The sequence below is a fragment of the Euprymna scolopes genome, chromosome 26, assembly GCF_053919585.1.
Source record: "Euprymna scolopes isolate OS-2025 chromosome 26, ASM5391958v1, whole genome shotgun sequence".
Taxonomy (NCBI): domain Eukaryota; kingdom Metazoa; phylum Mollusca; class Cephalopoda; order Sepiida; family Sepiolidae; genus Euprymna; species Euprymna scolopes.
The window spans coordinates 33,860,140-33,885,742 of record NC_136507.1 but is presented as its reverse complement, the minus strand read 5'-3'; the positions used below and the strand labels follow the sequence as shown (position 1 = coordinate 33,885,742).

At 37.6% G+C, this 25,603-nt stretch overlaps 1 protein-coding gene across 1 annotated transcript in view; it reads right to left on the bottom strand.

Annotated features, from left to right (window-relative positions):
• LOC145247979 (protein SpAN-like) overlaps nucleotides 1–25,603 on the bottom strand; it is a 301,691-nt gene that overhangs the window by 134,128 nt on the left and 141,960 nt on the right. Inside the window, exons 6-8 of the mRNA XM_080109637.1 lie at nucleotides 21,929–22,034; nucleotides 14,922–15,004; nucleotides 13,757–13,883 (exon numbers count right to left, since the gene is read on the bottom strand). Coding sequence (XP_079965763.1) covers nucleotides 13,757–13,883; nucleotides 14,922–15,004; nucleotides 21,929–22,034 — 316 coding nt within the window. The remainder of the gene's footprint in view (nucleotides 1–13,756; nucleotides 13,884–14,921; nucleotides 15,005–21,928; nucleotides 22,035–25,603) is intronic.

The following is a 25,603-nucleotide window of genomic DNA, read 5'->3' as shown; positions in this document are numbered from 1 at the left end:
TATTTTGTGCGAAGTATTTTCCTTCTGTCATGTGTTAATACACTATGATAATTTTTCATTATTTTTTTTCTGCTTTTATGCAAGCGAAGTATGGACTTTCATGTAAGCGAAGTATGGACTTTCATGTAAGCGAAGTATGGACTTTCATGTAAGCGAAGTATGGACTTTCATGTAAGCGAAGTATGGACTTTCATGTAAGCGAAGTATGGACTTTCATGCAAGCGAAGTATGGACTTTCATGTAAGCGAAGTATGGACTTTCATGTAAGCGAAGTATGGACTTTTATGCAAGCGAAGTATGGACTTTCATGTAAGCGAAGTATGGACTTTTATGCAAGCGAAGTATGGACTTTCATGTAAGCGAAGTATGGACTTTCATGTAAGCGAAGTATGGACTTTTATGCAAGCGAAGTATGGACTTTTATGCAAGCGAAGTATGGACTTTCATGTAAGCGAAGTATGGACTTTCATGCAAGCGAAGTATGGACTTTCATGTAAGCGAAGTATGGACTTTCATGTAAGCGAAGTATGGACTTTTATGCAAGCGAAGTATGGACTTTCATGTAAGCGAAGTATGGACTTTCATGCAAGCGAAGTATGGACTTTCATGTAAGCGAAGTATGGACTTTCATGTAAGCGAAGTATGGACTTTTATGCAAGCGAAGTATGGACTTTCATGTAAGCGAAGTATGGACTTTTATGCAAGCGAAGTATGGACTTTCATGTAAGCGAAGTATGGACTTTCATGCAAGCGAAGTATGGACTTTCATGTAAGCGAAGTATGGACTTTCATGTAAGCGAAGTATGGACTTTCATGTAAGCGAAGTATGGACTTTCATGTAAGCGAAGTATGGACTTTCATGCAAGCGAAGTATGGACTTTCATGTAAGCGAAGTATGGACTTTCATGTAAGCGAAGTATGGACTTTCATGTAAGCGAAGTATGGACTTTCATGTAAGCGAAGTATGGACTTTCATGTAAGCGAAGTATGGACTTTCATGTAAGCGAAGTATGGACTTTCATGCAAGCGAAGTATGGACTTTCATGTAAGCGAAGTATGGACTTTCATGTAAGCGAAGTATGGACTTTTATGCAAGCGAAGTATGGACTTTCATGTAAGCGAAGTATGGACTTTCATGCAAGCGAAGTATGGACTTTCATGTAAGCGAAGTATGGACTTTCATGCAAGCGAAGTATGGACTTTCATGTAAGCGAAGTATGGACTTTCATGTAAGCGAAGTATGGACTTTCATGCAAGCGAAGTATGGACTTTCATGTAAGCGAAGTATGGACTTTTATGTAAGCGAAGTATGGACTTTTATGCAAGCGAAGTATGGACTTTTATGTAAGCGAAGTATGGACTTTCATGTAAGCGAAGTATGGACTTTCATGTAAGCGAAGTATGGACTTTCATGTAAGCGAAGTATGGACTTTTATGCAAGCGAAGTATGGACTTTTATGCAAGCGAAGTATGGACTTTTATGCAAGCGAAGTATGGACTTTTATGCAAGCGAAGTATGGACTTTTATGCAAGCGAAGTATGGACTTTTATGCAAGCGAAGTATGGACTTTCATGTAAGCGAAGTATGGACTTTCATGCAAGCGAAGTATGGACTTTCATGTAAGCGAAGTATGGACTTTCATGTAAGCGAAGTATGGACTTTTATGCAAGCGAAGTATGGACTTTTATGCAAGCGAAGTATGGACTTTTATGTAAGCGAAGTATGGACTTTCATGTAAGCGAAGTATGGACTTTCATGTAAGCGAAGTATGGACTTTCATGTAAGCGAAGTATGGACTTTTATGCAAGCGAAGTATGGACTTTTATGCAAGCGAAGTATGGACTTTTATGCAAGCGAAGTATGGACTTTCATGTAAGCGAAGTATGGACTTTCATGTAAGCGAAGTATGGACTTTTATGCAAGCGAAGTATGGACTTTTATGTAAGCGAAGTATGGACTTTCATGTAAGCGAAGTATGGACTTTCATGTAAGCGAAGTATGGACTTTCATGTAAGCGAAGTATGGACTTTTATGCAAGCGAAGTATGGACTTTTATGCAAGCGCAGTATGGACTTTTATGCAAGCGAAGTATGGACTTTCATGTAAGCGAAGTATGGACTTTCATGCAAGCGAAGTATGGACTTTCATGTAAGCGAAGTATGGACTTTCATGCAAGCGAAGTATGGACTTTTATGCAAGCGAAGTATGGACTTTCATGCAAGCGAAGTATGGACTTTCATGTAAGCGAAGTATGGACTTTTATGCAAGCGAAGTATGGACTTTTATGCAAGCGAAGTATGGACTTTCATGTAAGCGAAGTATGGACTTTCATGCAAGCGAAGTATGGACTTTCATGTAAGCGAAGTATGGACTTTCATGTAAGCGAAGTATGGACTTTCATGTAAGCGAAGTATGGACTTTCATGTAAGCGAAGTATGGACTTTCATGTAAGCGAAGTATGGACTTTTATGCAAGCGAAGTATGGACTTTTATGCAAGCGAAGTATGGACTTTCATGTAAGCGAAGTATGGACTTTCATGCAAGCGAAGTATGGACTTTCATGTAAGCGAAGTATGGACTTTCATGTAAGCGAAGTATGGACTTTCATGTAAGCGAAGTATGGACTTTCATGTAAGCGAAGTATGGACTTTTATGCAAGCGAAGTATGGACTTTTATGCAAGCGAAGTATGGACTTTCATGTAAGCGAAGTATGGACTTTTATGCAAGCGAAGTATGGACTTTCATGTAAGCGAAGTATGGACTTTCATGTAAGCGAAGTATGGACTTTCATGTAAGCGAAGTATGGACTTTTATGCAAGCGAAGTATGGACTTTCATGTAAGCGAAGTATGGACTTTTATGTAAGCGAAGTATGGACTTTTATGCAAGCGAAGTATGGACTTTCATGTAAGCGAAGTATGGACTTTCATGTAAGCGAAGTATGGACTTTTATGCAAGCGAAGTATGGACTTTTATGCAAGCGAAGTATGGACTTTCATGTAAGCGAAGTATGGACTTTTATGCAAGCGAAGTATGGACTTTCATGTAAGCGAAGTATGGACTTTCATGTAAGCGAAGTATGGACTTTTATGCAAGCGAAGTATGGACTTTTATGCAAGCGAAGTATGGACTTTCATGTAAGCGAAGTATGGACTTTTATGCAAGCGAAGTATGGACTTTCATGTAAGCGAAGTATGGACTTTCATGCAAGCGAAGTATGGACTTTCATGTAAGCGAAGTATGGACTTTCATGTAAGCGAAGTATGGACTTTCATGTAAGCGAAGTATGGACTTTCATGCAAGCGAAGTATGGACTTTCATGTAAGCGAAGTATGGACTTTCATGTAAGCGAAGTATGGACTTTTATGCAAGCGAAGTATGGACTTTCATGTAAGCGAAGTATGGACTTTCATGTAAGCGAAGTATGGACTTTCATGTAAGCGAAGTATGGACTTTTATGCAAGCGAAGTATGGACTTTCATGTAAGCGAAGTATGGACTTTCATGTAAGCGAAGTATGGACTTTTATGCAAGCGAAGTATGGACTTTCATGTAAGCGAAGTATGGACTTTCATGTAAGCGAAGTATGGACTTTTATGCAAGCGAAGTATGGACTTTTATGCAAGCGAAGTATGGACTTTCATGTAAGCGAAGTATGGACTTTTATGCAAGCGAAGTATGGACTTTTATGCAAGCGAAGTATGGACTTTCATGTAAGCGAAGTATGGACTTTCATGTAAGCGAAGTATGGACTTTCATGCAAGCGAAGTATGGACTTTCATGTAAGCGAAGTATGGACTTTCATGTAAGCGAAGTATGGACTTTTATGCAAGCGAAGTATGGACTTTCATGTAAGCGAAGTATGGACTTTCATGTAAGCGAAGTATGGACTTTCATGTAAGCGAAGTATGGACTTTCATGTAAGCGAAGTATGGACTTTTATGCAAGCGAAGTATGGACTTTCATGTAAGCGAAGTATGGACTTTTATGCAAGCGAAGTATGGACTTTCATGTAAGCGAAGTATGGACTTTTATGCAAGCGAAGTATGGACTTTCATGTAAGCGAAGTATGGACTTTCATGTAAGCGAAGTATGGACTTTCATGTAAGCGAAGTATGGACTTTCATGTAAGCGAAGTATGGACTTTTATGCAAGCGAAGTATGGACTTTCATGTAAGCGAAGTATGGACTTTCATGTAAGCGAAGTATGGACTTTCATGTAAGCGAAGTATGGACTTTTATGCAAGCGAAGTATGGACTTTCATGTAAGCGAAGTATGGACTTTCATGTAAGCGAAGTATGGACTTTTATGCAAGCGAAGTATGGACTTTCATGTAAGCGAAGTATGGACTTTCATGTAAGCGAAGTATGGACTTTTATGCAAGCGAAGTATGGACTTTTATGCAAGCGAAGTATGGACTTTCATGTAAGCGAAGTATGGACTTTTATGCAAGCGAAGTATGGACTTTTATGCAAGCGAAGTATGGACTTTCATGTAAGCGAAGTATGGACTTTCATGTAAGCGAAGTATGGACTTTCATGCAAGCGAAGTATGGACTTTCATGTAAGCGAAGTATGGACTTTCATGTAAGCGAAGTATGGACTTTCATGTAAGCGAAGTATGGACTTTCATGTAAGCGAAGTATGGACTTTCATGTAAGCGAAGTATGGACTTTCATGTAAGCGAAGTATGGACTTTCATGTAAGCGAAGTATGGACTTTCATGCAAGCGAAGTATGGACTTTCATGTAAGCGAAGTATGGACTTTCATGTAAGCGAAGTATGGACTTTTATGCAAGCGAAGTATGGACTTTCATGTAAGCGAAGTATGGACTTTCATGTAAGCGAAGTATGGACTTTTATGCAAGCGAAGTATGGACTTTTATGCAAGCGAAGTATGGACTTTCATGTAAGCGAAGCATGGACTTTTATGCAAGCGAAGTATGGACTTTTATGCAAGCGAAGTATGGACTTTCATGTAAGCGAAGTATGGACTTTTATGTAAGCGAAGTATGGACTTTTATGCAAGCGAAGTATGGACTTTCATGCAAGCGAAGTATGGACTTTTATGCAAGCGAAGTATGGACTTTCATGCAAGCGAAGTATGGACTTTCATGTAAGCGAAGTATGGACTTTCATGTAAGCGAAGTATGGACTTTCATGCAAGCGAAGTATGGACTTTCATGCAAGCGAAGTATGGACTTTCATGTAAGCGAAGTATGGACTTTCATGTAAGCGAAGTATGGACTTTCATGTAAGAGAAGTATGGACTTTTATGCAAGCGAAGTATGGACTTTCATGCAAGCGAAGTATGGACTTTCATGTAAGCGAAGTATGGACTTTCATGTAAGCGAAGTATGGACTTTTATGCAAGCGAAGTATGGACTTTCATGCAAGCGAAGTATGGACTTTCATGTAAGAGAAGTATGGACTTTCATGTAAGCGAAGTATGGACTTTCATGTAAGAGAAGTATGGACTTTTATGCAAGCGAAGTATGGACTTTCATGTAAGCGAAGTATGGACTTTTATGTAAGCGAAGTATGGACTTTCATGTAAGCGAAGTATGGACTTTCATGCAAGCGAAGTATGGACTTTCATGTAAGCGAAGTATGGACTTTCATGTAAGCGAAGTATGGACTTTCATGTAAGAGAAGTATGGACTTTTATGCAAGCGAAGTATGGACTTTCATGCAAGCGAAGTATGGACTTTCATGTAAGCGAAGTATGGACTTTTATGTAAGCGAAGTATGGACTTTCATGTAAGAGAAGTATGGACTTTTATGCAAGCGAAGTATGGACTTTCATGCAAGCGAAGTATGGACTTTCATGTAAGCGAAGTATGGACTTTCATGTAAGCGAAGTATGGACTTTTATGCAAGCGAAGTATGGACTTTCATGCAAGCGAAGTATGGACTTTCATGTAAGCGAAGTATGGACTTTCATGTAAGAGAAGTATGGACTTTTATGCAAGCGAAGTATGGACTTTTATGCAAGCGAAGTATGGACTTTCATGCAAGCGAAGTATGGACTTTCATGTAAGCGAAGTATGGACTTTCATGTAAGCGAAGTATGGACTTTTATGCAAGCGAAGTATGGACTTTTATGTAAGCGAAGTATGGACTTTTATGCAAGCGAAGTATGGACTTTCATGTAAGCGAAGTATGGACTTTCATGCAAGCGAAGTATGGACTTTCATGTAAGCGAAGTATGGACTTTCATGTAAGCGAAGTATGGACTTTCATGTAAGCGAAGTATGGACTTTCATGTAAGCGAAGTATGGACTTTCATGTAAGCGAAGTATGGACTTTCATGTAAGCGAAGTATGGACTTTTATGCAAGCGAAGTATGGACTTTCATGTAAGCGAAGTATGGACTTTCATGTAAGCGAAGTATGGACTTTCATGTAAGCGAAGTATGGACTTTCATGCAAGCGAAGTATGGACTTTCATGTAAGCGAAGTATGGACTTTCATGTAAGCGAAGTATGGACTTTCATGCAAGCGAAGTATGGACTTTCATGTAAGCGAAGTATGGACTTTCATGTAAGCGAAGTATGGACTTTCATGTAAGCGAAGTATGGACTTTCATGTAAGCGAAGTATGGACTTTCATGCAAGCGAAGTATGGACTTTCATGTAAGCGAAGTATGGACTTTCATGTAAGCGAAGTATGGACTTTCATGCAAGCGAAGTATGGACTTTCATGTAAGCGAAGTATGGACTTTCATGTAAGCGAAGTATGGACTTTCATGTAAGCGAAGTATGGACTTTCATGTAAGCGAAGTATGGACTTTCATGCAAGCGAAGTATGGACTTTCATGTAAGCGAAGTATGGACTTTCATGCAAGCGAAGTATGGACTTTCATGTAAGCGAAGTATGGACTTTCATGCAAGCGAAGTATGGACTTTCATGTAAGCGAAGTATGGACTTTCATGCAAGCGAAGTATGGACTTTCATGTAAGCGAAGTATGGACTTTCATGCAAGCGAAGTATGGACTTTCATGTAAGCGAAGTATGGACTTTCATGCAAGCGAAGTATGGACTTTCATGTAAGCGAAGTATGGACTTTCATGTAAGCGAAGTATGGACTTTCATGCAAGCGAAGTATGGACTTTCATGTAAGCGAAGTATGGACTTTCATGTAAGCGAAGTATGGACTTTCATGCAAGCGAAGTATGGACTTTCATGTAAGCGAAGTATGGACTTTCATGTAAGCGAAGTATGGACTTTCATGTAAGCGAAGTATGGACTTTCATGCAAGCGAAGTATGGACTTTCATGTAAGCGAAGTATGGACTTTCATGCAAGCGAAGTATGGACTTTCATGTAAGCGAAGTATGGACTTTCATGCAAGCGAAGTATGGACTTTCATGTAAGCGAAGTATGGACTTTCATGCAAGCGAAGTATGGACTTTCATGTAAGCGAAGTATGGACTTTCATGTAAGCGAAGTATGGACTTTCATGTAAGCGAAGTATGGACTTTCATGCAAGCGAAGTATGGACTTTCATGTAAGCGAAGTATGGACTTTCATGTAAGCGAAGTATGGACTTTCATGTAAGCGAAGTATGGACTTTCATGCAAGCGAAGTATGGACTTTCATGTAAGCGAAGTATGGACTTTCATGTAAGCGAAGTATGGACTTTCATGTAAGCGAAGTATGGACTTTCATGTAAGCGAAGTATGGACTTTCATGTAAGCGAAGTATGGACTTTCATGTAAGCGAAGTATGGACTTTCATGCAAGCGAAGTATGGACTTTCATGTAAGCGAAGTATGGACTTTCATGCAAGCGAAGTATGGACTTTCATGTAAGCGAAGTATGGACTTTCATGCAAGCGAAGTATGGACTTTCATGCAAGCGAAGTATGGACTTTCATGTAAGCGAAGTATGGACTTTCATGCAAGCGAAGTATGGACTTTCATGCAAGCGAAGTATGGACTTTCATGTAAGCGAAGTATGGACTTTCATGTAAGCGAAGTATGGACTTTCATGCAAGCGAAGTATGGACTTTCATGTAAGCGAAGTATGGACTTTCATGTAAGCGAAGTATGGACTTTCATGTAAGCGAAGTATGGACTTTCATGTAAGCGAAGTATGGACTTTCATGTAAGCGAAGTATGGACTTTCATGTAAGCGAAGTATGGACTTTCATGTAAGCGAAGTATGGACTTTCATGTAAGCGAAGTATGGACTTTCATGCAAGCGAAGTATGGACTTTCATGTAAGCGAAGTATGGACTTTCATGTAAGCGAAGTATGGACTTTCATGTAAGCGAAGTATGGACTTTCATGTAAGCGAAGTATGGACTTTCATGCAAGCGAAGTATGGACTTTCATGTAAGCGAAGTATGGACTTTCATGTAAGCGAAGTATGGACTTTCATGCAAGCGAAGTATGGACTTTCATGTAAGCGAAGTATGGACTTTCATGTAAGCGAAGTATGGACTTTCATGTAAGCGAAGTATGGACTTTCATGTAAGCGAAGTATGGACTTTCATGCAAGCGAAGTATGGACTTTCATGTAAGCGAAGTATGGACTTTCATGCAAGCGAAGTATGGACTTTCATGTAAGCGAAGTATGGACTTTCATGCAAGCGAAGTATGGACTTTCATGTAAGCGAAGTATGGACTTTCATGCAAGCGAAGTATGGACTTTCATGTAAGCGAAGTATGGACTTTCATGCAAGCGAAGTATGGACTTTCATGTAAGCGAAGTATGGACTTTCATGCAAGCGAAGTATGGACTTTCATGTAAGCGAAGTATGGACTTTCATGTAAGCGAAGTATGGACTTTCATGCAAGCGAAGTATGGACTTTCATGTAAGCGAAGTATGGACTTTCATGTAAGCGAAGTATGGACTTTCATGTAAGCGAAGTATGGACTTTCATGCAAGCGAAGTATGGACTTTCATGTAAGCGAAGTATGGACTTTCATGCAAGCGAAGTATGGACTTTCATGTAAGCGAAGTATGGACTTTCATGCAAGCGAAGTATGGACTTTCATGTAAGCGAAGTATGGACTTTCATGTAAGCGAAGTATGGACTTTTATGCAAGCGAAGTATGGACTTTCATGTAAGCGAAGTATGGACTTTTATGCAAGCGAAGTATGGACTTTCATGTAAGCGAAGTATGGACTTTCATGCAAGCGAAGTATGGACTTTCATGTAAGCGAAGTATGGACTTTCATGTAAGCGAAGTATGGACTTTCATGTAAGCGAAGTATGGACTTTCATGTAAGCGAAGTATGGACTTTCATGTAAGCGAAGTATGGACTTTCATGCAAGCGAAGTATGGACTTTTATGCAAGCGAAGTATGGACTTTCATGTAAGCGAAGTATGGACTTTCATGTAAGCGAAGTATGGACTTTCATGTAAGCGAAGTATGGACTTTCATGTAAGCGAAGTATGGACTTTCATGTAAGCGAAGTATGGACTTTCATGTAAGCGAAGTATGGACTTTCATGTAAGCGAAGTATGGACTTTCATGCAAGCGAAGTATGGACTTTCATGTAAGCGAAGTATGGACTTTCATGTAAGCGAAGTATGGACTTTCATGTAAGCGAAGTATGGACTTTCATGTAAGCGAAGTATGGACTTTCATGTAAGCGAAGTATGGACTTTCATGTAAGCGAAGTATGGACTTTCATGTAAGCGAAGTATGGACTTTCATGTAAGCGAAGTATGGACTTTCATGCAAGCGAAGTATGGACTTTCATGTAAGCGAAGTATGGACTTTCATGCAAGCGAAGTATGGACTTTCATGTAAGAGAAGTATGGACTTTCATGTAAGCGAAGTATGGACTTTCATGTAAGCGAAGTATGGACTTTCATGTAAGCGAAGTATGGACTTTTATGCAAGCGAAGTATGGACTTTCATGTAAGCGAAGTATGGACTTTCATGTAAGCGAAGTATGGACTTTTATGCAAGCGAAGTATGGACTTTTATGCAAGCGAAGTATGGACTTTCATGTAAGCGAAGCATGGACTTTTATGCAAGCGAAGTATGGACTTTTATGCAAGCGAAGTATGGACTTTCATGTAAGCGAAGTATGGACTTTTATGTAAGCGAAGTATGGACTTTTATGCAAGCGAAGTATGGACTTTCATGCAAGCGAAGTATGGACTTTTATGCAAGCGAAGTATGGACTTTCATGCAAGCGAAGTATGGACTTTCATGTAAGCGAAGTATGGACTTTCATGTAAGCGAAGTATGGACTTTCATGCAAGCGAAGTATGGACTTTCATGCAAGCGAAGTATGGACTTTCATGTAAGCGAAGTATGGACTTTTATGCAAGCGAAGTATGGACTTTCATGCAAGCGAAGTATGGACTTTCATGTAAGAGAAGTATGGACTTTCATGTAAGCGAAGTATGGACTTTCATGTAAGAGAAGTATGGACTTTTATGCAAGCGAAGTATGGACTTTTATGCAAGCGAAGTATGGACTTTCATGCAAGCGAAGTATGGACTTTCATGTAAGCGAAGTATGGACTTTCATGTAAGCGAAGTATGGACTTTTATGCAAGCGAAGTATGGACTTTTATGTAAGCGAAGTATGGACTTTTATGCAAGCGAAGTATGGACTTTCATGTAAGCGAAGTATGGACTTTCATGCAAGCGAAGTATGGACTTTCATGTAAGCGAAGTATGGACTTTCATGTAAGCGAAGTATGGACTTTCATGTAAGCGAAGTATGGACTTTCATGTAAGCGAAGTATGGACTTTCATGTAAGCGAAGTATGGACTTTCATGCAAGCGAAGTATGGACTTTCATGTAAGCGAAGTATGGACTTTCATGTAAGCGAAGTATGGACTTTCATGTAAGCGAAGTATGGACTTTCATGCAAGCGAAGTATGGACTTTCATGTAAGCGAAGTATGGACTTTCATGCAAGCGAAGTATGGACTTTCATGTAAGCGAAGTATGGACTTTCATGCAAGCGAAGTATGGACTTTCATGTAAGCGAAGTATGGACTTTCATGTAAGCGAAGTATGGACTTTTATGCAAGCGAAGTATGGACTTTCATGTAAGCGAAGTATGGACTTTTATGCAAGCGAAGTATGGACTTTCATGTAAGCGAAGTATGGACTTTCATGCAAGCGAAGTATGGACTTTCATGTAAGCGAAGTATGGACTTTCATGTAAGCGAAGTATGGACTTTCATGTAAGCGAAGTATGGACTTTCATGTAAGCGAAGTATGGACTTTCATGTAAGCGAAGTATGGACTTTCATGCAAGCGAAGTATGGACTTTTATGCAAGCGAAGTATGGACTTTCATGTAAGCGAAGTATGGACTTTCATGTAAGCGAAGTATGGACTTTCATGTAAGCGAAGTATGGACTTTCATGTAAGCGAAGTATGGACTTTCATGTAAGCGAAGTATGGACTTTCATGTAAGCGAAGTATGGACTTTTATGCAAGCGAAGTATGGACTTTCATGTAAGCGAAGTATGGACTTTCATGTAAGCGAAGTATGGACTTTTATGCAAGCGAAGTATGGACTTTCATGTAAGCGAAGTATGGACTTTCATGTAAGCGAAGTATGGACTTTCATGTAAGCGAAGTATGGACTTTCATGCAAGCGAAGTATGGACTTTCATGTAAGCGAAGTATGGACTTTCATGCAAGCGAAGTATGGACTTTCATGTAAGCGAAGTATGGACTTTCATGTAAGCGAAGTATGGACTTTCATGCAAGCGAAGTATGGACTTTCATGTAAGCGAAGTATGGACTTTCATGTAAGCGAAGTATGGACTTTCATGCAAGCGAAGTATGGACTTTCATGTAAGCGAAGTATGGACTTTCATGTAAGCGAAGTATGGACTTTCATGCAAGCGAAGTATGGACTTTCATGTAAGCGAAGTATGGACTTTCATGTAAGCGAAGTATGGACTTTCATGTAAGCGAAGTATGGACTTTCATGTAAGCGAAGTATGGACTTTCATGTAAGCGAAGTATGGACTTTTATGCAAGCGAAGTATGGACTTTCATGTAAGCGAAGTATGGACTTTCATGTAAGCGAAGTATGGACTTTTATGCAAGCGAAGTATGGACTTTCATGTAAGCGAAGTATGGACTTTCATGTAAGCGAAGTATGGACTTTCATGTAAGCGAAGTATGGACTTTCATGCAAGCGAAGTATGGACTTTCATGTAAGCGAAGTATGGACTTTCATGCAAGCGAAGTATGGACTTTCATGTAAGCGAAGTATGGACTTTCATGTAAGCGAAGTATGGACTTTCATGCAAGCGAAGTATGGACTTTCATGTAAGCGAAGTATGGACTTTCATGTAAGCGAAGTATGGACTTTCATGTAAGCGAAGTATGGACTTTCATGTAAGCGAAGTATGGACTTTCATGTAAGCGACGTATGGACTTTCATGCAAGCGAAGTATGGACTTTCATGTAAGCGAAGTATGGACTTTCATGTAAGCGAAGTATGGACTTTCATGCAAGCGAAGTATGGACTTTCATGTAAGCGAAGTATGGACTTTCATGTAAGCGAAGTATGGACTTTCATGCAAGCGAAGTATGGACTTTCATGTAAGCGAAGTATGGACTTTTATGCAAGCGAAGTATGGACTTTCATGTAAGAGAAGTATGGACTTTCATGCAAGCGAAGTATGGACTTTCATGTAAGCGAAGTATGGACTTTTATGCAAGCGAAGTATGGACTTTCATGTAAGCGAAGTATGGACTTTCATGCAAGCGAAGTATGGACTTTCATGTAAGAGAAGTATGGACTTTCATGTAAGCGAAGTATGGACTTTCATGTAAGCGAAGTATGGACTTTTATGCAAGCGAAGTATGGACTTTCATGTAAGAGAAGTATGGACTTTCATGCAAGCGAAGTATGGACTTCCGCCAATATTCCGCCAATGCTCCTCTCACTTGTCAAAGTATTTGAGAGATCGTTGATCGTCGTTTAGCCATAAAATTTGATGTTCTTTATTTTTTTTATTTATTTATTTATTTATTTTTTTTTTTTTTAATAAAACTATCTGATCAATTTACGTGATTTTTTGTACCCGATATTTTATTTATGTCACGGGTACATATACAATAGATATTTTATTTTGTTTTATTTCATTAGGGGGGAGGTATGAACTGACACCAAGATGTTCAGCATGTTCCTGTCTCTTAAAAACACATACGTAATAAGAAAAATCCACTGTGAAAAAATTTCCCCACTCTTTATCTGTGCCTAAATCAAAACGTGGATTCCCTGAACAAAGCTTCTTTCTTAGAACTGCACGCCTGTGGAACTCTGTTCCGTCTGCCTGCTTGCCACCGGACTACAACTTGGATGTCTTCAAGTTCAACGTTAACAAATTCCTAATGAACCGCCTCCTTAAGTAAACACTTCATTAAATCTCCACACTAACGTACTGTACTTGCAATAACCCTTATCCCTGAGTGGCTTACGGGCCTTGATAAGTGGTGACCACCTTGTAAAAAAAAAAGAAATCATCACAGAAATGAATTAAACTAAAGTAAAATGTCTGAACTTAAAACAATAACTACACACATGCAAACAATAAAAGAGACAGACCAAATAAAACAATGGCCTTATTTTTGCATTGCTCTTAACACGCTGAAGCGTCCACTTAGCAAACGACAAACACTTTATTGTCGTCATAAAAATCTACATAACAAACATGTGGTTAATATTCCGGAAAGAAAATAAGCAAAAAACGCGAGAGGAAAATTCTACTTTAGCTAAACTGTGCAGTAGGGAAAAGGATTGTCCCTACCATAACACTGGTACAGATTGTTCACGTGTTTGATGTCGTAATAACTCAGCGAATTATGGGTGCCCAACAAATACGCCTGGTCCGGATCAAGCACTCGATATATGGATTCGCCATTTGCAGAAAATGCCTAGAAAGACAAATAGATATATAGCAATTCGCATGCGCGAACGACAAAATACCAGGGGAACCTGGGACAAAACGAGATACTTAAGGGAAAAAGAACTGTCGAGTCAAAGATAGCATTGACATATAAACCATATTCTGTGTACTGAACATTCAAAGTATTGGAAAACAATGCCACAACAAAAAAAAAAGATGAGAAATTATTTTCAAAAGAAATACAAATGATTTATTCAGCTTACTGTATTGTCTCGTTTTGCCCCATGCTTGGGGCAAAATAAAACGGATCTTGGTCTGAATAAGCCAGTCTGCAAGAGCTTACAAATGCCAGGCTTAAGTAGGTCAAATTGATTCATCTATTACCATGGCACATCGAAATATCTGTCAGAACGTTAATTCTTGTTTGACAAATCTGCATCTTTTTTTCGGAAAGAACACGATTTCAGCAGAACCATAAAAATAGATAAAAATAGATACATTTTGAATACTTACCGCTTTTCGATGTACGGGGCTGAATAAAACAATGATAGACGTTGGCAGCAAGGCGTTACCACGTGATCTCTTGGTGATCAGACTCCCCCCCCTCTCTCTCTCTCTCTCTCTCTCTCTCTCTCTCTCTCTCTCTCTCTCTCTCTCTCTTTCAGTTATCTGTGGTGTCTCGTTTTACCCCGCTATCTCGTTTTGCCCCAGGTTCCCCTACTTCTATTTACCCAATAAACCTAACCATCATATGTTAACAAAAAACATTGTTCGACGTTGAACGTGTGCATAACATGTAGAGAATTTAGTTGTTTAAAATATCACGAAATTGAAAAGGTTAATCTTGATGATCATGCGCAAAAAAAATAAATTGGAAAAGAAAAACATTCAAACGGGATGAAATTTAAATTTCTATTCCATTTTTTAAACAACCGAATAACAGAGCACTTTCGACAAACTTTGCCAATCTAATAAACAAAAACTAAAAAGCTATTACAGCTACTAGAGTATAAATAACGTCTAAATGATGTTTTGACGTCACTAAGAGAGGAAGGTATTCAATTACCGTTGGTCTGTAGAGCATTACGGAGCGAAAATCGAAGCCACTCTCTTGCTTGTCATGAATCGACAACATGGCCGTCCGGGCAACTGCAACAAAAACATCAACAAATAAATGTTATAAGGGTATTTTTTTTTAGATTAAAAATAACGAGAGAGACTAAATAAAAAAATGTAAAATAAAATAAAGATAATAAATTTTATTTAAATATATGCGTTTTATATACAAACCAAATTAAAATAAGTCATATACATTATTTTTTATTGAATTTTTTTTTTAGATAAATAATTTGTGTATTTATGTATCTATTTTCGGATTGTTATCCTCATCTTCATAGCTGTTGTTGTTGTTGTTGTTGCTGCTGCTGCTGCTGCTGTTGTTGTTGTTTTTGTTGTTGTTTTACCAGCTTTCTGCCAATTCATCCTCTGGCCCACTTCAGGCGAGACGACAACAACAGCGCCTTATTCTACCCAGATTTCGTCTATATAATACATCATCAACAACCCACAACTGACGATACGAAATCAATGATTGTGTATAATTCTATCGATGACAACAAACGTTAAAGAGACTGAAAGATAACGTCATCTGTCCTAGGACGCCATGCTCCCAGGAAACACCATGCTTGTTGCTCCAAATAAGAGGGAACAGGTTCATTCCTCGTCGTCGAATGTCTTTCAAGTGTATAGAAAACTATTCATTCAGGAGCAAATGAAAATGGGACGTAAGGAATGATGTTTAGATAATTAATACAAGTCTAAAATGTGCAGCTGTGACAACCAACATCTTTATTTATCATCAGACGTCAGATAAAATCCAAGATAGATAAATATGTCCCTGCTCTCACAAAACTCAGGAAAGAACAAGTTATCCTATCCTGGCTCCTCATAGGGCACACAAAGAAACTATCATCGAGTGTTTAAGGTCCTTCTATGCAGAAGTTTGTCAGAACAAGCTGACATGAGGATATTTTTGCCTAGAAGTAAAATCACGTAGTATCCGCAGCCCATATAATAGCTCACCATGGTTAACTTTCATTAGCTTTTACAAGGAATGGTGCACCTTTTCCAAGTAAAGTTATATCAAGTAATAGCATGAAGCTGGATACTCCACCAGACTAGATAAATTCTTGTTCTAGAATCCAGTAAGACCAAGAGACCAAAATTAAAGATTTACTACAACATATGAAAATGGTTAATTGAGGAGAGGAAAATTATGTTCTCAATAAACTCAGTGTTTGAGAGATTTAAAAAAACTTTAACGGAACATTCGAATATCTGTGTATCTCATATAGAGTTCAAATGTTAGCCACTTGATTTCTGGGAACTTTTACTGAAGTAAAATAAAACAAAGAATTACAACTACAATGTAGCACTTGCCAAACACCTATTACAGTCAAACGTAATCTCATGGAATGTGAAACACTAAAGAACATTAGAAAGTTTTTCTTCAAAAGAAATGTGAAAAATTTATTCGAATATACTAATAAAAAACGTCTTTAAATTCCTAAAAGAGCTTAAAATATATCACAAGATCTGAATCAAGAAAATAAAGAATCCCAACAAAAAACATAACCGACCTTAAATAACCTATAGAGGCTGATATATCAAACAAAAAGATCGTGACAATATTTATTACCTATATACCTATAAAGTTTAGGGTATTTTTCTCGCTCTGACATCACTGATATAAAAAAAAACTACCTTTTCTATTCAAACATTATTAAAACGGACTTCTTAATATACTCAGTCAAGGATATGCGAGCAATTACATAAACTTTAACTAATTTGCATATTTCTTTGAAAAACGAGCGTTAATTAATTAGTTATTTATTTGTAGGGTTTGTATGTGATGATTCGTTGCATTTAACTCTCATGCTTGATTGCATTTATGCATTGTTTCTAAATTCTGAATAATTGCATAGAATTTAAGATGAAAACGTTCTAGCACACGGACAATATATATATATATATATATATATATATATATATATATATATATATATATATATATATATTGAGAAAAATAGAAAAACCGAATGAAATTATTAAAATAATCAACGTTTTTTATAATTTTCGCATGATCTAAATTAAATGATTGTGCAGAACACGATCACTCATTTCATTTAGATCAAGCGAAAATTATAAAATACGTGATAGATAGAGCTAAAAGAAGACTTTTAGAGTCAGCACAAATATTAAACACTAATACTATTACGCAAAGAAAAGGCTTCTACCATTTAACCCCTAGCATAGGAAAAATAATAATCAAAGAACAAAATATCAAAACAGATCCTGGTTAACCGTTTTTCCTTAAATATTTCAACAAAATGAATAAGTTTAGAGAAAAAAAAGTGTATATATTTATTTAACGCATTTTTTAAAGTGTATATATAGACATTGAACAACCCAACCTTCCCATACGCACACATATGTTTGTCCTTCCCAACATGGGTAGGATTCAAAAACTGTTCTCTTTTTCGTACGATCTATGACTTTTTCTTTTCTTGCATTTTTACTTCAATATCCTGAAGATGTCCTCTGAAATAAGGAAGAAACGTTGATTATTTTAATAATTTCATTATGTTTTTCTATTTTTCTCAAAACATAACGTCAACCACCGCTGGTATTTTTATTTTTATTTTAAGTGACTCTGTCGGTATGTGTGCAAAAAGTATCTACCAAACTTAATATATAGGATATTTGGAACGGTAGCACACTTTCAATTTGGTTTTTAGCCGGCAAAATCTGCCGCTAAGGGTAAAAATTGAAAACAAAACAATTGACCTTGGCGGGAGTAGTCGACTAAACCTGGTTGCATGCAAAAATCTACGTTCATAGATTAAAAAACGTTATCATTTAACTATTTACATGCGTATGGATGTGGCTTAGTGGCTAAAGAATCCAGCGATTGAGTTGTGCGCTTAGGTTTTAGTTCTAGCCGATGGCACCCTGGTCATTTTTTTTTTTACTTTTCGAGATCGAAAATATATTAGGTACAATATAATAATCAATAGAGACTTTATTTCATAATAAATTTTTTAAAAATCTCCATAAATTGAAATATATTTAAGCTCATTTTACGACGGGGCAACACCGGATGGCCTGTTAGTAAATATATAACCGCATATTAGAGAAACTAACTCCAGTTGTTGTCAACATTTGACTGTTGATTGTGTTATGTTGCTAGCACTGTGCACTTATAGAAGGTCAGCCCTCCCAGACGTGTTATTCTCTCTTAAAAGGGGATCACTTTATTGCTAATCGCGTGAGGCGCCCATACCAAGGTATGTCGCCGGGGATACCCAGATCTTGTTTGCAGGCCAGCGTGCTCTTCATCGATAGCATTGAAATTTAGCCGATTTTCCGATCGCTGTGTCACATCTCCCGCAGTGGGAGAGAGATAATTAAATAGTGGATGAGGTTCACCCTACTATGTGCTGTATTCTCTCTTTAAGAATGGGTTAATTTATAGCTAATCGCGCGAGGAGCCCAAACCAAAGTATGCCGATGGGATACCACGGCAGTTTCTGCAGGCCAGTGCTCTTAATCGCTGGTACTAGGTCTTAAATCCTTTTTTTTTTTTTTTTTGCAACTGTTGTGTCATATCTTCCCGCTGTGAAAAGGAGATAACTAAATCAAAATGTAACGCCGCAGTTATAAACAAAGGAAAGAATAAATAAAAAATTTGGGTCGGCATTTTTTTTTTCTTTTTAACAAAAGTTTTTATTGTACTCTGCCGTCTCGACACCACTTAAAACGTCTCTCGCTGCCACATGTTCATCTAGCTTGATACGCGTTTCTCTTTCCCGTCAGCCCATTCTGGTCCTCGACTTTACACGTTCATTTTCTTAGCTTTATTTATTTTTATTTTTTTTTGCCGAGCGTGATGTCATTCTTTTTTTCTTTGTCTTGTCGCGCCATTTCGCGCACACTTTATTTGCATATGCACGTTTTTCAGTCTTCTCGCGCACACTTCCTAATCTACATATGCACGTTTTTTCGGCTACTGCTGCTGCTAATCTCTTCGCAAGCCAGCCATCCTTCGTTGCTGCTGATATTTTCGCACGCTCGTATATGAATTATGTCACAAAGGTAGTATTGTATCGTATTATTTGTTTAAGATTAACGTTACTTTACAAATGCTGGCAACTTCCCACAATTGTTTGCTTTGTTTTTTCTTGATTATTTTCAATTGCACTTGTATATAATGAATGCTTTGCCATTCCAAGAAAATTTCTAATTAACTCCCCACGCCTTTTCAATTAAGGCGAGAAAACGCCATTCACGTTAAGTATTTATAGCGATTTAAGAACAATTCGTTGGGCAATTGTTTAATTTGTTCGCTAAGTATTTCTGGGACGAGATGTCAATCTATAATGATACGTTCGGTGCTAATGTAATGGTAGTTTCATTAAATCCGGTAGAACTTATCGTAATATTGTGTGTGTATTGTGGCTGTTATACATGTTAGCCAGAAATATCGCTCGTATTTTGACTGATGACTTTTCAATGAATGAAGAATATATGAACTGGCACTTTAAATAAGTCATGGACGGAAATAGCTTTCTTTTACTTTTATTAAGAAGACAAGAGTGGCTTGGAGAAATGAGTACAGGGTGGAACGATAAAGTTGTCGCCTTAAATGAAGAAAACACGATATTATTTTAAAACTTTTATCGAAAAAATCAATTTAAGTAACTTGATTATGTAGTAGAGCTTACATTTATACAATGTAGCCGCCTTCAGCCTCAATCAACTCGATACAGGTCTGGAACTGGGAACATGCCTTTTTCACAAGTGCCGCAGGGAGCTCGACGAATGGAGGCGGTCAGACTGGCTTGGGTGTTATGGGAGGTCATGTTGGTGATGTTCTCGACGTATGGCCAAACGAAGTAGTCTAGCGAATTCAGGTCGGGGGGTGTTTTTGTTTTACGGCATATCAACCTTTTTCAGGTTATTTAATGCCGAATCTAGTTATTTTGAGGAACGATTTTTAATGGAGTATATTTGTTTTTTTAAGTCGGATTCTATTTAACCCATAGCTGGGACCCTAACAGGTACTACCACTCCGGGTCAGAGTAGACCTGGGAGTAATGACAATTAAAGGGTGGCTCCACACTCCCCAAGGCCCGCATCGGATATAGTTTTAGGTCATATCCAGGACCAGGTCGGGGGAGGGGGGTAGTGTCGGTGAGAGAAATGGTACAAAGTCGTAGCACTCCTTCTAAAGCCAAGCCTGGGTCTCTTTGAACGTATAGGCCGGCGTCGTCCTGCTACCAAACCTAGAGTTTTCCAGCGGCCATCTAGTTGCATCTGGGAATAATCACACTCTTCAGCGAATACAAGTATACTTTGGTGTTGACTTTCAAGAAGATGTGAGGTGGCATGATATGGCCCCCACTTGAAATCACACCAAAGACCATAACCGTGACCGGAAACTTTGTTTTCATCACGCTGGGCACGTCCCTGTTATTCGTGGGAATCTAGCGATGCATTTGGAGGGTGCTGGCAATGGTCCTGTTGTCATAACTTGGATCGGTAGACAGCAGCACATTTCCGATCTCACCGGTTGCACATTGTGTCATTTTCACACGTGATAGAAGGCTCCTATCGCTCTTTGTACACAACTGGCGAACTAGTAGATGGTCTTAAACAACAAAGAAAAGCCGGTTTTCATCAAACGGAAATGGAATCATGTTTTAAATTTTTTCTAGGGCGACAATTTCATTGTTCCAGCCTGTATTTATGCAAAGGCGGATGAAGGCGTACGCATTAAAGTGGCTGATAATCTATATATTAATACGATGACGTGTGTGTTATTTTCTGTGTCATGCTTACATGCGGGCAGTTTAATTGTTATGTACTTGTCATAAATAATTTTACCTGGAATTCTTCATACGTTTTGGTTTCGGTTTAGATCATAGCTAACGGCACTTAAGCCATTTATTTTTTTTTATAAATAATTTTATCAAGAAATAATCATAAGTTTTGGTTTCGGTTTCGATTATGGCTGAAGGAACTACAGTTATATATATATATATATATATATATATATATATTTCATAAGTGTTTATTTCGGTTTCGCTTCAAGCTAATGCACTCAATTATGTGGAAATATATATATTTTTTAATCGTAACTTTATAATATATACTAATCGATAGAACATTAACTTTATAATAATATATACGAAATCTGCAAGAATTAAAATATTAATATTAATACTTTACGACCGGGATTTGCCAGGCGTTCGTGCTAGCTTAGATAAATACTTTTGCAGTTTTAACAAAAAAGCTACAATAATATCTGAGTGTCTCTATTTACACCAAACATCTACAGAATGCCAACATCAATATATTACATATGAATGAGTCCCCTGTGGAATTTCTACAGGTCCCGCTAGTGTTTATTAACTGTGATAATAAATGAAATAGAGAAAAATTACTGATAGTGAATATCAATAATATATTAATATCCGCTTATAATAAAACCCGCCATGCATGTTTTAAAGTCGAAGACACGCCTGATGAAAGGAAGGCATCCCGAAGTATAGCATCAACGTGTAACAAAGCGCATATGAGCGTGTACATATATATATATATATATAGAGAGAGAGAGAGAGAGGAGAGACAGAGACAGATAGATAGATAGATAGATAGATAGATAGATAGATAGATAGATAGATAGATAGATAGATAGATAAATTGATAGATATAAATATACTATATCAGAGAGAGATCAGAAACTTCGGTTCACCTACTTACTAGTGAATACCAATAATATATTAATATCCGTCTATAATAACATGCACGTTTTAAAGTCGAAGACACGCCTGATGAAGGGTAGACATCCCGAAGTATAGCATCAACGTGTAACAAAGCGCATATGAGCGTGTATGTATATATATATATATATATATATATATATATAGATAGATAGATAGATAGATAGATAGATAGATACTATATCAGAGAGTACTTGTGTGTTATATTTTATCTAAAACTGATACTTACGTTGTTCTATGTTGTCAAATAGAAGGTGGATATAATAGTTTCTGTCTTCCCTTTTATGTTCATGTTCTAAACCCAAAATGTGGCCAATCTCATGAAGGCACGTCTCCTACAAAACAGATCATTTAATTAATCAATGCGCAGAAGTAACAATTATAAATATTTTACATGAATAGAATTAAAACTCAAGTTTAAAGAAGTTGTATTTCTATCTTCCCCTATTTCTCTCTTTCTCTCTTTATCTGTCCAAAAATTGGATTTTAAACAATATCAAAATAATGTTGGATATAAAATATCCAACGCCAGTTAGGATGAAGTTAGCTATTGTGAATTTTAACAAGGGTCACCTTTAGTGCATGTCAAGATAACTTTAATCGGCAATCAGAAATGCACTCAAATACGGGTGACCTGAATTATAACGGGGTACAAATGTTAAACGAGGTAGACAAAACAGCCAACAATATAAAGATATAACGAATTGGGCACGTTTCCGAGCTAGAAGAAAAATAAGGATTTCAGTCAGTTTCATGCGGGAAGCCATATGGGGGAGGCACGGCCAATAATGTAGAATAAACTAACCCAAATGTTACTTCGATCGCTGTCCTCTGCGTCAATCATTTCTTCAGTTGACAAGTTAAGTTAAGAAAATAGTTATTTAGTCGCATTCTCTTTTCGAAATCCATTCTCTTAAAAAAAACTGAAGAGACTCAGCGGACGTCTCCTTGTGTCTTCCACGTATGAACAGTTTTGTTCATGTATGTTAAACAGATGATCAGCAACCATTAGACGAAACGGCCAATGATGAAACGTTGCGATGAGAAATAGTAAAGTCAGACAGGCACGTATAACTACCCCACGTATGTTTATATAAAGACATTTATTTGGTGCGTTGATTACTCACTGGTGAAAACGTTAGACTCAAAACACAATAAAAACATGTCTGATAAGTATATCATCAAGGTATTATAATATATTGTTTCGGAAACCGTTACTGTTGGCGAAATAATTTACATCTGTGACAATAATTTGTTGACATTAATTCTAAAGACGACCGAGTTGTAATTAGCAATAAAGTAGTTTTAGGTATCTGTTCTAGTGAAAGGAAGCCCTTGCAAAGAAGCTTTGTCCATGGCAATTATGCATGATGCTAAACACATGGAGGGTTGTTTTAGTGTCCTTGCTGTGAATGTATCGATAAAATTCTAAATTTTTTATTTATTTATTTATTTATTTATATGTGTGCATGTATGTACCAATAAAACTTTCGAACGGATGCACCGAATTTAAAAATTCTTTTTTCCCTGAAAAATGTGAGTTCCTAGATTCTCCTTATCTAACGAACAACGCCGAGTCACACAAAAAGCCTTAAATACGGGTTTTCGGGCCGTTTCGTGCAATTGTCGAAAAAGTTACCTGCCCATGTCAATGGAATTTAGCACTGTCTGTATACACTCGTGGTACCATGTTCCTCCATGCTGACAGCACTTGTCGCGCAGTAGATAACGTTTCTGACCACTGATCAGAAGATTCCAGGTTCGAATCTTGACAAGTGTGTAATAATTTTAACCATCATTTTATACAACGTGTACTCATTATTCTTACCCTTAGTTAGGGTATTTTTGTTTTTTCAGTGATTTTGTTTTGTGCATATAGGAATTTCCCATACTCCGAGTTCACAAGGTAATCGTTGATGATAAGACGATGTTGAGTGTACTTGATGTTGAGTGTACTCGATTTTATGTTTGACTCGGCGTTGTGTGTGCTGATGCGGCTCAGCCGCTAGTATCGTAATAAATTTTCAAGTTTTAGTTTGTTTTGCTTACAGCTAATCCACCTCTTTAAAGTTGATACAAAAACAACACCGCTTGGAAATGATGTATCGGATACAGCGAGTTGAAGATAAGTTGTTAATTCTAACCAAAGTGCGATCGGTGATTATGTACTCATAAATTTCACAACAATAAAAGTGAGTACTGCAAACATCCGGTAAGATTAAATTTTACAATCACGATTACACTGCGCAACGGTCGAAAACGTACAGTTACCCTGCCTTGACAGAGTTCCAAACCGTCTTCGAAATTTAGTGGGCAATGATTTTTCGTCATTCTGCAATCCCTTTCCCCACAGAAGAGACGTTGCGAGCCTGTCTCTACATTATCGTTATTTTCACTGCAAGTATTCGCCTGAGCTTTATTCAGTGTCCCCCCAACAGACTTTCACAAACAGTACTCGTCAAGTTACAACCAATGCATTCAAGTTTCCCTATTTTCTATCCTTGCCTAAATCTAAACGCAAATTCCAGCAACAAACTTTCTTTCCTAGATCTCCCCGTCTGTGGGACTGTATTCCATTGGCCTGCTTCCCAACTGACTAAAATATAGTCGTCTCCAAGTCCAATGTGAACAAATGTTTGCTATCCCCTCCCCTGAAATTGCCTAATTCTGTCCAATTTCCATACAATTTTTTTGCTAAATTGTCACTTAGAATCACTGGAGAATCTGGTGAAGAAACTTAATGATATGAGTGATGGACACGGTCAGTGATTCCATCAGGATATTTTACTGATGAAGAAACGTTTTAAAAGGAAAATGGAACCCTGGCATGTTGACAGACTATTACTGGGATATAAAAAAAAAACGGAGGAATGACATGATATAAGAGTTTAGAGGGCAATTGTTTTTTGAATTGACAATTCTGTGTTTTTTTCATACGTAACCAACAATGAAATATGATTCATAGAACATGAAAACGGTTAAATTTAGTATCAGCATGCTTTTAAAAGGAAAATGGAGTCCTGGCATGTTGGTAAACTACTGTTGGAATATAAAAAAGGGGGGATAACTCTCAACGCCAGAGCGTTAAGAGAACAAATGTTGTTTAAGCTGGCAATTCTGAAATAACAGTAAATCAACCGTTAGAAACATTCGATATAAAAATAAACATTTAACGGTTAAAAATACCAGACATGTGTGAAATTCCTATAAATAAATATTGCTGTTTAATAAAAATAAAATTTAATTTTTTCTTTTCAAAATTTTCGAATATTAAAATATTAATCTTCAAGACAGTTGTTTTTTCTTTTTTTTCTTCATATTTTATGCCATGGTGATGGTAAGTCCCGGCATGATTTGAGGTGCTTTAAAAAATTCAATTTTATTTTCCTCGCTCTCTAAGACTTTGTACTCTCTTTCCTGTTTCCCGTTTTCCTGACTTTACTAATATTTAAAAACGTTTAACTGTAACGCAATCAGGCATATATCTTCATAGCTCAGGTAGTAATGTCATAGAAAAAGTAAATCGTAAACAAAGCGTTTTAGTTTCGATTCCCGGTGGTGGCGCACATTATTTTTAAATTTATTACTATACTAGCATTTCAGCCCGAGCAAAAAAAAGTGGTAGTAGGAAAGCAGGCTCGAACCCGTACTGCAAAGAAGGTAAAAAACGGGGTAAAACCTAACGTCTATGCTGTTACGACCACCGCCAAACCGGAAGTGACATTTTTTAAAATTAAGGCTAGACGATCTAAAGAAGAGGATAACTTTAGAAAAATATAGGCGAAAAAAGTGACCCCCCCTGTACAAAAGTGCCTAGTTGAAGGGGAAGATATTAATGTTTTAAGCCAATTTTTCGATATTTGTCATATGAAAGGTCGAGCTTAAAAACGATACTGATCTTGGT